General features: G+C 34.2%; 1 protein-coding gene across 2 annotated transcripts in view; it reads right to left on the reverse strand.

Annotated features, from left to right (window-relative positions):
* Positions 1 to 1,835: 1,835 nt before the first annotated feature.
* The window catches only part of IFRD1 (interferon related developmental regulator 1), a 47,823-nt gene continuing 36,829 nt past the window's right edge, over positions 1,836 to 12,829 (reverse strand). For both annotated transcript variants that reach the window (XM_074193889.1, XM_074193888.1), the window contains exon 12: positions 1,836 to 12,663. In XM_074193889.1, the coding sequence (XP_074049990.1) occupies positions 12,574 to 12,663 (90 nt within the window). In that variant the 3' untranslated portion in view covers positions 1,836 to 12,573. The remainder of the gene's footprint in view (positions 12,664 to 12,829) is intronic.

The following is a 12,829-nucleotide window of genomic DNA, read 5'->3' on the forward strand; positions in this document are numbered from 1 at the left end:
GAATTTATGTGCAGTAAAGCACATCTTGCGACTCTGAATGCACTAACCTTTAGGAAGGTAGTATTAATAAACTGAATGCAAATCTAAGTGTTGCCGTTGTTCATTTTCTTTACATTTAACAGCAATCAACCCCTAGAATGCTATCATGCTTCTTACCTAGTAACCAAGACCTGAAGGGCAAACAGAATACCCCTCATAACTACCATTAGACCACCAGGTGCATTAGTAGTACAAGTTATCCACTTGTACCTGAGCTAGTTCTCCCTTAGATCTACTTTATCACTTCAAACTGTGTGAGGACTTTATTGAATTGTTTGAACTTAGCCCTTCATGACTGGAAAGCTGCATTTCTACCCATGCTAAGAGACCCTTAAGTAAGGACTTAGGTTATGATGACCAGAAATTCTGTCAGATCCAAAGATAAATACAAGGAATTTTTTTCACAATTATACATCTCAATGCCTATCAATTGGGGAATGTCTGAACAAGTTATGGTATATGAATACCATGGAGTAATATTTTTCTATAAGAAACATGAATGATCAGACTCTAGAGAAACATAGAACAATTTATAGCAACTGATGCTGAGCAAAGGGAGAAGAGCCAAGAGAACACTGTACACATTAACAACATTAGGAGTTGTTCTACTTTGACAGTTGCAGCTCCTCTCAGCAGTCCAGAGACAACCCTAGAAGATTTGTTGTGGACAGCGCCATCCACATCCAAATGATGAAAGCAAAATAAAACAAAACAAAAAAACTATAGAATCTGAACACTATATTCACTTTTTTAAAAATTTCTCATTTTTTTCTTCCTATCCATGATTTTCCTTTCCCATAGTTTTAATTCCTCATATAGAAAATGATTAATATATAAACATGTTAAACACAAATGCATATGTACCATATTTAATAGACTGGGAGTGGGGTAGGAAGGGAGGGTGGAAGAAAATTTTGTAATTTATAAATATAAATATGCATGTGGAAGGGGGCAGCTAGGTGGCATAGTGGATAGAATATGGCCTTGGAGTCAGGAGGATCTGAGAACAAATTTGACCTCAGACTCTTAATAATTACCTAGCTGTGTGGCCTTGGGCAGGCTACTTAACCCCACTGCCTTGCAAAAAAAAATATGCATGTGGATGAATGCTGAAAAATAACTGGAAAAATAAAATATCAATAAAGTTATCTAAAAAAAAACAAACATACATTTCAAGCAACCCCTGTGTCTTATCTGAAAACTAGTCTCGAATGGTCCAACCATTATTGCTTTCATGTTCCCCTTGGGGGAGGTAGCAGAACATTCTTTTTCTAATTTCAGGGAATTGCACATGTTTGTTCTCACCCTCTCAACATGGAAAATCCTTAATCTTTCATCCAACTAGAAATCAGATTGCTTAATGTTACGTTGTTTCCTTTTAATTAGTTGGGTTTTATTTGACTAATTGTTTTTAATGTTTAAAAATCTCTCTCCCTATATTCAGGGTCCAGTAAGGGATATGCATTGCTTAATAAATCAATATGCTTAATAAATCAGTAAATTCATTTCATCTCTTAATCAGCCATTTCATTTTTTACCCACCACAAACTCAATAACTAGTAGGTTAATCTCCTGGCCACTCTAACAGAGATTCTAAATCAGAACTCATACCAGTCAACAAATATTAGGATTGCTATACAAGAACCATACTAAGATTAGGAATACAAAGAAATGCTTTTTACCAAAGTTCCTGCCCTCAAGGAGTTCATAGTTTTGAGGCAAAGATTATATACATATATATATATATATATATATATATATATATATATATATATATATACATATACAGATGGTTGGATCAGTTCACCTTTCCACTATCAATTCACTAGAGACCGATTTCCCCCTCATTCCCCCAGTATTTGTCATTTCTATTAAGTATGATACCTCAGAATTGTTTTAATTTGCATTTCTCAAATCAATAGTGATAGAGAGCATTTTTATATGATATAGTTTTGATTTCTTCTCCTGAAAACTTTCTATTCTCTGACCATTTATCAATTGGGGAATGGCTCTTATTTTTATGAATTTTATTTAATTTTGTATTTAGTGTAATAATTGAGAAATAAGAACTTTGTCAGAAAAACAAAATTTTTGATATTACTTCCTTGGCTATTATACCTTTTTGAGAAATGCAGTTTCCCTAATCTCTTTTAATTAGGTCTATTATCACAGATCTTTTGAGATCATGATGGCTATTCCTTTTTTTCTTCAACTGAAGCATTTTAGATTCTGCTCCAATCCTTTTAAAGTATGTCTCTTATAAAGGACATATTGTTGGTTTCTGGTTTCTAATCCATTCTGTTATCTACTTCCATTATGTGAGTGATTTGATCCTATTCCAATTCATAGTTTTGATTACTGTATATTTCCCTGCTTTCCCTTTTGTTATTTCTTCCTCTTTTTTCAATCCTGTCCCTACTCAAAAGTCTATTGTGGGGACAACTAGGTGGCACAGTGGATAGAGCACCCGCCCTGGAGTCAGGAGTTCCTGAGTTCAAATTTGACCTCAGACACTTAATAATTGCCTAGCTGTGTTACTTTGGGCAAGTCACTTTACCCCATTGCATTAAATTTTTAAAGTCTACTGTGCTTCTAATCACTGCCTCTCTAAATCCACCCTCACTTACATTAAGTCCCCTTCCCCTTATCTACTTCCCTTTTGGGTAAGTTATAGTTCCATACACAACTGAGTACATATATATACATATATGTATATATGTACACACACACACACACACACACATATATATACATTTTTCTTTGAATCAATTCCAATTAAACTGAGGTTAAGCACTGTCCAATACCATTGTAAAACTCTGAAAGGTTCTAAAAGTCAAAGGACTTCATTTTTTTTATACTAGAAGTAAAATGGAACCACTGGAGTTTGAGTAGTGTGGAGGTGAATGGGTTGTCATGGTTGTTTGCCTTGACTTCCAAGTGAATTGGATTTAGGTGAGATTGATAAAATAAGGAGCTCTAATTCCATTGTATCAAGGGTTCCCAGGAGAGGGAAAGATTCACTTTGCTTTGTGCAAGTAAAACAAAACTAATTTAAATCACTCCTTGTAATGGAAGGTCTGACATTCAACTCCCCAGCACCATCCTCTTTGTCCCTGGTCCTATCCATTCTAAGTTGAGGGCTGCTCCCTTCCTTGACGAAAAAAAAAAACAAAACAGAAGTAGCTTTTCAGATCCCACCTTCTAAGAATCAAATTGTATAAAAATCTCTAACACTCCATTTTGGAGTCTGGTTCTCTAAGGCCCCACACACATATCTGTATAATCAGCAAGCTTAAAGAAATATGTTTGTATGTTAATTTAATTCTGTATTTACTTTCTTGAGGCTAAAATCTAGTGTCTAACATTTATATTAGGACAAATTTGGATGGTTAACTTTTTAATTTAATTATTATTTTAAGACCAAATTCACAGAAATTGTCAGCATAGTGCAGTGAAATTTGGATAAGACTAGAGACTAGACTTCCTTTTGACAAGCTGTGATGGTTGTCCCCAGGTTGTACCTGGAATCAGTTTTGGAAAGGGGGGTATCTGCTGCCTTCCCCTCCTCAATTCATTGCTCAAATAATGTCTGTTTTGAATGAGTCCATATTTCTCTAAGTTCACTCTGGGGATAAAGACCATACATTATTGTGGAGGCTTTTGTCTGGGGCTACCCCTAAATTAGGCATCAGTCAATACCAGCATATGACCCTAAATTACAAACCCTAGTGGGTTTCTGTTGACCCGGGATTCTAAATTAGATTGCTGAAACTAAACCCAAAATTTCTAGATGTCTAATTTTACAGTCTCTGGTTTATAGAAGTTTCTCCTTTTGTAACCTTGTTGCAGCTTCCCTTCACCATTTTTTCACTCCTCCACCCTCTTCTCATGCTCTTTGAAGGTCCTAACCCCACTCTTACCTGTGTTGATCAAAGGGTAGAGCCCTGAGACTGTCCAGATTAAAGACTAAAAGATAAATTATTTCACAATGCAGTCTAGTTTAAATCTCTGAATGAGGCAAATTTCACAAAGAATTTCCCCACAGGCTTTTCTATGCAGTAGCTTTGCAGTCACTTAGCTCCCACCCCAGACCCAGACTCCACTGCTCCCCCTCAAGGGAAATTGTCCTAAAAGAGAGTGGATCTGCCTATTTCTAAGGACCAGACTCTTGAACTGCCTCCATGCATCCTTTCTTGGGAGAAAGAAAAATATAATTTACTTTTAATTTAGAAAGCTGTATTAAGTACGCAGTTCATCTATTGAAAAATAGAATTTGTGAAATGCTAATTGTATAAAATCTTAAAATTTCAGACTTTATTTGTATTCTCTATTTATATGTATTTCCTTGTATTTGTAGCTTAAAATCTTTGGCAAAATGGAAATGGGGAAGATTCGAGTGTTTGAATCAGTTTCTTATTTGATAAGGCTCAAAGGTAAAGGCAGAAGATTGTAGCTCTTTAGAGATAAAATTAGCATATTACTATCAGCTATTATCAATCTGAATTTGATTTTATTTGTCAAAATTTAGTCCTGAAGGAAATGAGAACATATGACATTAAGAAATTTATTAGTGTGACCTCAGGCAAGTCACTTAACCCCATTGCCTTGCAAAAACAAAGAAATTTATTAGTAATATAGTCCCTAAAAGTTCTACCTCAGTTTACTATTCTGTTAAAGGGATAATAATGAGACCCATATCTCCTTGGGTTATAGTGAGGATCACATGATTTTAAAGTGCTTGGCATAAGACAAATGCTATACAAATGTAAATTTTTTTAATTATCTCTTTAATTAGATGTAATTGCTTTATAACTTCATATGGCTTTAGCATTCAATGTCAATGTTCTTGAGACAATTTTCTGTGTAGGGTACCGGTATAAGGAAGTACATTTAACTAAATTAAAATCACATGTTTGATAATTAATAAGCTTGTTTCAAGTTTATTATGATCTTAAAGCAAATTCAATATTGACAAGATAATAAACTTTAATATTTATGTATTAAACAATATATAATGTTTATGGTATTATGCTCCTAAAGTTTTTTTATTTAAAATTTGATAAACTGTGTAAAATGGCAATTTCTCTCATAATCTAGATGTTTCTTTAGATTTCAGATTAAAGATTGTACAATTGAAGAAATTAAAGGAGGAAATTTTTAGGTAGGTCATTCCCGCTATTAATAGGATTTTTTTTTACTAAACCAGTCTCTAACCTGGGCAAAATAGAGAAGGCTAGAGTCAGTTGTCAATATCAGGAATTGCTTTGATTGGGGTTTTAACACTGCTAACTATGTATTTGCAATATCTTAAATTAGTATAATTTAAGAAATTATAAACTTCCAAGTTTTTGTCTATATTGAAAGAAAATTAACCTAATGTTTTTGACCATTATTATGAAAATTGGAAGACTGTTAACTTAGTTGTTTGAAGTTATTGTTTTGATCCAAGTGTTTGCATAGGTATTAACAAAAGAAAATCTTGCATCAACCCTTTGCAAGACATTCCTGTGTTATGGAAATTCTATGGAAACCCTTGTAAAAATGGGGTGTAATTTTCAAGCCTTCATCTTCATCTAAGATTATATCTATATACAAATTAACTTAGTGGTTTATGCAATTAGACTGCTGTTATTCTAGGGATTTATTATCTACGTGGTATTATTTCTAGTGATATATTTAAAGACAAAAATATATTGTGTGAATTTTAAAGGTCTGATAAACTTCATTGTAATAAAATATGTTCTCTTTGATTTAAAGGAAAATCTCAAGACTCCTCACTATTGTAAAAATCTTTTGGCTAAAGGAAGATAGTACTTATAAACTTTGTGGTAATTAGGGATTTATTTTTGCTTTTTAAACTTCTAGGATTTCTTTATGATACTTAAAGCTAAGACTGAATAAGAGATATCCATCTTTTTGTAGAAGTTAAATATTTTAGGAAAGATATTTAAATTTGGCAAAAAAAACTTTTGTAAAAGTCTTATGTGATTTGTAGAAGACTGTGCTAATTTTCATCTAAATGCTAATTTATTGTAATAATGCCATTAATAACAATTATGACCAACCTACTGGAATAGTGACACTTTGGGACACTGAGCATTCTTTTTTGAAATTTCATTTTTAGGTTTGCTGTGTCCTTAGACCATCCTTAAATGGGTGGTTTTAGAAAAAGAGTAAATGGTCAAGGTCCTTAACTAGTCATCTTGCTGTTTTAATGTGAATCTGCTATCATACCAGAGCTTATGATGAGATTTAATTTATATTCTTAATTTATATCATTCTTTCAGAATGATATAAATATAATTAGAAATAAAAACAAAAACAGTTCTAAGAAATAAGATTTCAGCACAGAAATATTAGTGAATAATAATTTATGTGCTATTTTGTGTCACCCAGATTGTAAATCTGATTTTTTCTTCTGTTTGATTGCCTAATCTGGAATTAGAACATGTTCAGAAATGAATGCAAAATGTTTTAGTGTCACCTAAAAATGTTCTGTTTTAAAGGGATTCAGAAAACAGTAATCTATGTTTATTCTATTTGAGCAGTTAATAATAAAACATTACCATAGATGTTTTGTAAAATAAGTGTCATTTGAAATTATTGTATTTATACATCCAAAGTTTTTGTTGTTTGTTATTAAAGTATCTTACAGCAAAACCACTTGTGCTGTAAAGAGAAGTGATTTTTCTGTGTATCTTTTGCTGTTACCAACCTGAGATCAGTCATTAGGATATTTGATCCTTGTGAACTGAATTCATCTGAAGTTCTGATTATTGGAACTTGCTTTTGAAACAACTTATGGAAATATTAGCTGATATTATTCTGAGTCTATTGGACCAATAGTCTATGATTCCAGCAATGGGATTTTACTTGCAGGTGGGTTCTTGTGGGAAAGGCTGGGGAACTACAATCAGCATGAGCTGAGGCAAGACTCTCCTGACTCTTTCCCTTATATGACATTTACAATATCCCACTTAGCTCAATACAATTGACCAAATACATATACAAATACAATACCTTTGCTTATAAATTAACACTAAAATTAGTGAACACTTTCCTTTAGGTCCTCTTATGGTTTTTATGGCAAATTTCTATAAACATGTCTACTGATAAGTATAAATATAAATTAAATCCCTTATCTTATAAGCTAATACTACAACACATCTGACTACAGTACAAAGTAGGTATAAGACTTGAGTCATTTCACCTCTAATCCTTTATATTCTAAAAAGAGCTAGCTAATCAATTGGCATATTCCTGGTTAAGAGACTTTAATTTCTCGTTATGCTACAGGGATATCTAGGTGAACGATGAAGATTTGTGAAATCAGGATATGATTCTGTTATTTAGCAAATATCATAACTGTCCTGGTTCTGTTTAAAGGAAAGAAATACCAATAAAATTAGTACTATCAGAAAGGATGGTTTGTAGTCTAGCTTGAAAATGTCTTAAGAGATCCATTTCTGCCAGAAGTTATTTATTTAAACATAACTAGAAGTTGAAATTGTTTTTTGTAAGTAATTTACTTGATATGTTTTTAAATGTATTTATATATACCATCCCTGAACCTTCTACTACAACTGAAGTTAATCTGGCAACTTTAAATGACTTCACTTTTGTCTTAAGAGCCTATATTCTTATGAGTGTTTATTTAGTTGAATCTCATCCTTCAAATGGGGGAATGAATAACGCCAAATATAAAAACTGGGTTCTAATTTTGTTTGCATTCGAGTTTTCTACGTATAATAATATAATTAGCTAATTTAATTGCAAGACCCCTAGTCTAAAAGGTTCCAAATTTCACTCTTATAATAAAGCTATAAGTTTTGACCTGGTATTAGCAAAGTAAAATTTGTGTTAAGATGCTCTTTTAAGCAGAGGACCTACTTTTGAGGCTGTTCCCAAACCACAAAAGTGCATTGGCTGTTTCCAGAGGAATGGAATTTTGCTTCACTGCCCCTCCCTTATTTTTAAAGTCCTCTTTTCAAAGGAGACTGTCCCCTTTGATTTTGACAAAGCACCATTCATCTTTCCCTTTCCCTCTCCCATTTTCTACCCTTATAGGCTCTACATAGTTCATATCCCTTGGCAGCCCTAGATTTGGTAATGTTTTGCTTCAAGCTGTGCAATTTCCCCCCATTATGTCCCTCATATCCCCACATCTTTCTTCATTGGTCTACAGGTGACACCGTGGTTTCACTTTGACCAAAATGGTAAAAAAAAGATGAAAGGATGATCTCTAATCCCACTGTATCAAAGGTGTGGACATCTTAGAAGGGGGAAAGATTCACATTGTTTTGTGGAGATCTTTAGCATAACCGATACAGTATTCCTTTTATTAGAATGTCTGATACCCAGCTCCTCTGCCTCATCCTGAACAAGGGCTGCTCCCTTCCTTGATTTTCAAAGTCAGGACTCCACATTCTGATAGCCATACTATTTTTAAAAAAAACCTTTCCAAAATACCATTTTGCAAATCCAGTTCCCTAGCCAGGCTGCCAGCAAGCTTAGAGAAATATTAATGTTGTAAACCTAATTGTTTTCTTTCTTGAGGTTAAACTCTGGAGGTTAAAACTTAATGTTTTAAGGCCAAACTCATGCAGAGGAGAGCTGTGCAAAATCATTACTCATTCTTCCAGTCATCTGAGACCAGTGGCAAAATATATCAGGATGACTGGAGATGACCCCAGATACAGTGATAGACCTTGGTCTTTTAAAGCTGTCTTTCCCAGCTCTGTGTGAGGAAACACCCATTCAGTGATTCGTGACTAGTTAAGAAATGAGGCAAAATATGGCTAGTCTACTCAAAAAAAAAATCAAACAGAGAGGGTAAGACTCAGGATTTCTGGCTAGAGAGCAGAAACAATTCACTGAGTCATCAAAACCCAATGACCAAGGGAGGCTTGGATACGCCCTATTTTTGGTCAATCAGTGAGAGTCAAAATGATTTGGCTCCATTTGAATCCCCAATGGGCTTTATCAAAGCCAGGTTTTCCAGTGCTCTATTTTCAAGAAATCATAAATGAAACTTTGGGGACAAGAGTTAATTGTCCGAATTTTTTTTTAATGATAAAATAGAGAAGAAAAAAAATCTAGCCACAAATCCCAAGATATTTTGTGAGGTTTCAATAATCAAAATTTATATTCCTTTGGGCAGAGCACCCACAAGTACGTGGTATGATTCCCCTTGTGGCCTGGGGAAGAGGAGTGTGTGTGACATGGTTAGAGAACTTTAGGAAAATCACTGGCAGATGAGCAGAGGATGAACTGCAGTGGGGAAGAGACTCCCCTCAGACAGGAAGACCAATGAGAAGGCTATCACTATAGTACAGGTGTGAGATGATCTGCACCAAAGTAGTGAAGTAGTGATGATAAGTGGAATGAAGGGAATGCTTATACTTTCTGTGGATCAAAGTAATTTAAAAGCTCATTAACTACTACTTCCTTCAATGTTTCTCTCCTGTCACCTTCTCCCTCTTTCCCCATCAGCACTTAGAACAGTCACTGGAACATATAAGTTACTTAATAATTTGCTTCCTTGATTTGACTTCCAACAATTATAATTGACTTTCAACAATTCCTATTTCATCAGCCTGGCTCCTTCCATTAATTCAGACTGCACAGCTCACAACAATCTTAAGTTGGTGTGAGTGATCCAAATAGGACCTGGTGACCAGGACTAGTGAACAACCTCTCCAAATTTAACTTGCTGGACCAGGTCAATATACAAGTCTTTACAACTTGGAAGGTCCTCCTAGGTGCTTGTGTTCTATGTTGTGTGATATAGCTTCCCAGAACACAAGGTTGTTTTGGGAGGACAAGCAGACAAAATCTCTACAAATGCAATGAAGAATTATACTTATTTATATGAAAGGCTACTTCAGAAGATGTTGGTCAGGAGGAACCCAAGGCAAACTAATTCAACATAAGAAGCCTCCTTACAACATACCACCAGTTTCTTGATGTCTAGTGATGGAAAACCCTATACTTCCCAACTCTAATTTGAAGTTTTTCTTAGATCAAACCAAAATTTGTCTCTGCAAATTATACCTAGTCCTTAATCCTAGAGCCAAAGAGAACAGATCAGTTCTACCATGTGACAGCTCATCAAATAAAAGTTGGACAGATGTTACATTCCCCAATGGAGTCTCTTTTCTAAGCTACACATTCCCAGTTCCTTTAACCAAATGTTCATGACCTGATTTTGAGATTCTTCACCAGACTTGCCTTCCTTTGTGTTTTCAAATCAATAAGCATTTAAATACCCACTCTCATACCATCCACTTTGCTAAATAACTGTGTTAAAATTGTATTTGTTCTGGTCCCTGACACCTCCACTCCCTTCTAGTCAGCATAGTAAGTTTATAATTATCCCACATAAAGAAAGAGCATGAACATTGCTAAAGAGGAACCTGGAAATCATATAAAAACAATTCCAAAGACCAAAGGAGCAAAATTTAAAAATCATATCAAATATTAAATTAGTGGAAGCCAGCTAGGCTTTGCTGTTAAGACCTTCTGGACCTACAACATCCAAATTTCAGACATCTAGAGTTCCAGAGCAAAAAAGGGTATTGCATTGTGCAACGGTGATAGAGCCTTAATTGACTACTAATAGTGAACCTCAGTGGTTGTGTTCAAGTTGTGCTACCACCTCATCTGGATAGCAAGAACTTCCAGTGAGGAAAAGGAACCTACCAAACCTAGCCCATATCTCCATCTGGCTATCAAGTGTTTACACAGGCACATGAAGCTTCTTATTTATCCCTTCCAGATTTACATGAGAAAGTATTAGGAAGTGCCCTAGATAGTCAAGTCACTTTGGAAAGCCTGTCAGAGAAGTCTTATTGGCAACTAGAGCTAGTGGCAACAGCAGTTGAATGTGATTGAAATGGTGTGACTCAGCCTGGCAGTGGATTAACCTGTCAATCTTTCAGAAGGAAGGCTGACAGAACAAAGGAGTAATCTGTTCATTGCCAATACCTTGCCCCAAAGTGAGCTTGGTAGGAGGGTTAAGCAAGTGACTCCTAGAACCAGCCCACTCTCCCAAGAGCTGTGCATGCTTGTTGGGGGGGGGGGGGGGATTCCCCGTGTAACTACTGCTATTGCTCTTATCTTCTAAATAAATATCCCACAGTAAAAGCTAATTGATGTCAGTACATTGACTGATGGAACACAGAGAAGGGAGCTAAACAATTAGCTAGAAATCTCAACCTCTTAAACTTACTCCTAAATTCCAAGGAAAGAAATCTTAGCCAACTGGCCCAAGAGAATATTAATAAACAGAGATATCTAGCAGCCACATCATACTGTTCCCATGTACAAAACTTGCACAATTTTTTTTTTCAGATTCACTTGTGCACCAGGTTTTCGCTGTTTTTCACTTTACTCCTATTAATACTGAAGTCTTCATGAAGTTAGTCTGGACCCAAGACTTACTGTTTGAGGAATACCTGATCCTTCACACCTTTTCCTACATAGTTACTATTCCACTAACAGTACATTCTAGATTAATGAGTTTCAAACTTTTAAACAATGTCTTCTAGAATATTTCAAAGGAATAAGGACATTAAAATTTTTCTTGTCTACTTAAAAAGGAAAAAATATTTCAACAAGAAATCTAATCAGTCTAATTATTAGTCAGTCAATAGCTTTTTATAGCAATCATATGGCACATATTTGCAGATTTTTAGCATCACATAAGAAATAAGTACAAGGATTAGGCTTGTCCTTCCAAAGTCAATTAGAAGCATTTACTCTCAATTAATAAAGTTTCCCAAAAGAAACACTTTATAAGAAAAGATCTTTATTTTAAAGCAATGAACACATGGTCTTAACACAGGAGATAAAATCAGTGTTATTGCTGTTAAAGAGAAGTTGAATATAACATTTCATTATTACCAAGCCCTTATGTGGCTTAAAGTTTCCATATTTTGTGCAATGGAATTCCTTCTAAGTCCAGTCTGCCAAATGAATGATTACAATTATCAAGTTCCATTTAAAGTTGGGCAAATAAAGCAGATTTTTAATATTCTAGGAAACTTTCACAATTAAGTCACTATTTTTCTACCTTATAGTAGAAATGTATAACCCTTAAGTTAAGGGGTAGGGATTTTGATTAATAGTCAATTAATAATTCTGGAAACTAAAGAGTCAGAATATACATAACCTTATACAACTTATTAAATGCCTTTTATCATTCAAGGAAATTATCTGAAATGAATCATGACAATTTTTGCCCTGCTTCATAAATGGATTCTGATCAAGCATTATAAAAACTTTATTTAAAAGTTTACTAACTCTATATACAAAGAAGCTTCAATAATTATACTTATTTGCAATACTGCAGTAATAAATGTTATATCATATTAATAAATGTTATAAGGAATTTAGGCCCCAATACAAAATTTATCTAAGTTATATATGTTCACCCTATCCCCCACCCCCATGATAAAAATTGTTAAATACTTTGTAAATTATAGAAAATATCTTGAATTAGGAAATGAGTAGTTGTTTTCAAATAGCAGAAATCTAGAAGAATTCTCCAACATCTGCTCTTTTGTCACGGCATTTACTTCTAGCTTTTGTTCGAGCTTTAAATGCTGCAGAGTTATATAAATGCTAAAAAAAACAAAAGAACAACAATCAGTCAAGTAAAACTTTATGTGTTTCTACAGCTAAACTTTATACACTTTTTGGTCTAATGCTGAAAAGGACTGTGTTTATAAACTAGTTACTTGAAACTATTTTTTTCATGTAAATGTTATATATGGTTTGATACAAAAGC

Source organism: Macrotis lagotis, chromosome 7, assembly GCF_037893015.1.
Source record: "Macrotis lagotis isolate mMagLag1 chromosome 7, bilby.v1.9.chrom.fasta, whole genome shotgun sequence".
In the NCBI taxonomy this organism is placed as follows: domain Eukaryota; kingdom Metazoa; phylum Chordata; class Mammalia; order Peramelemorphia; family Peramelidae; genus Macrotis; species Macrotis lagotis.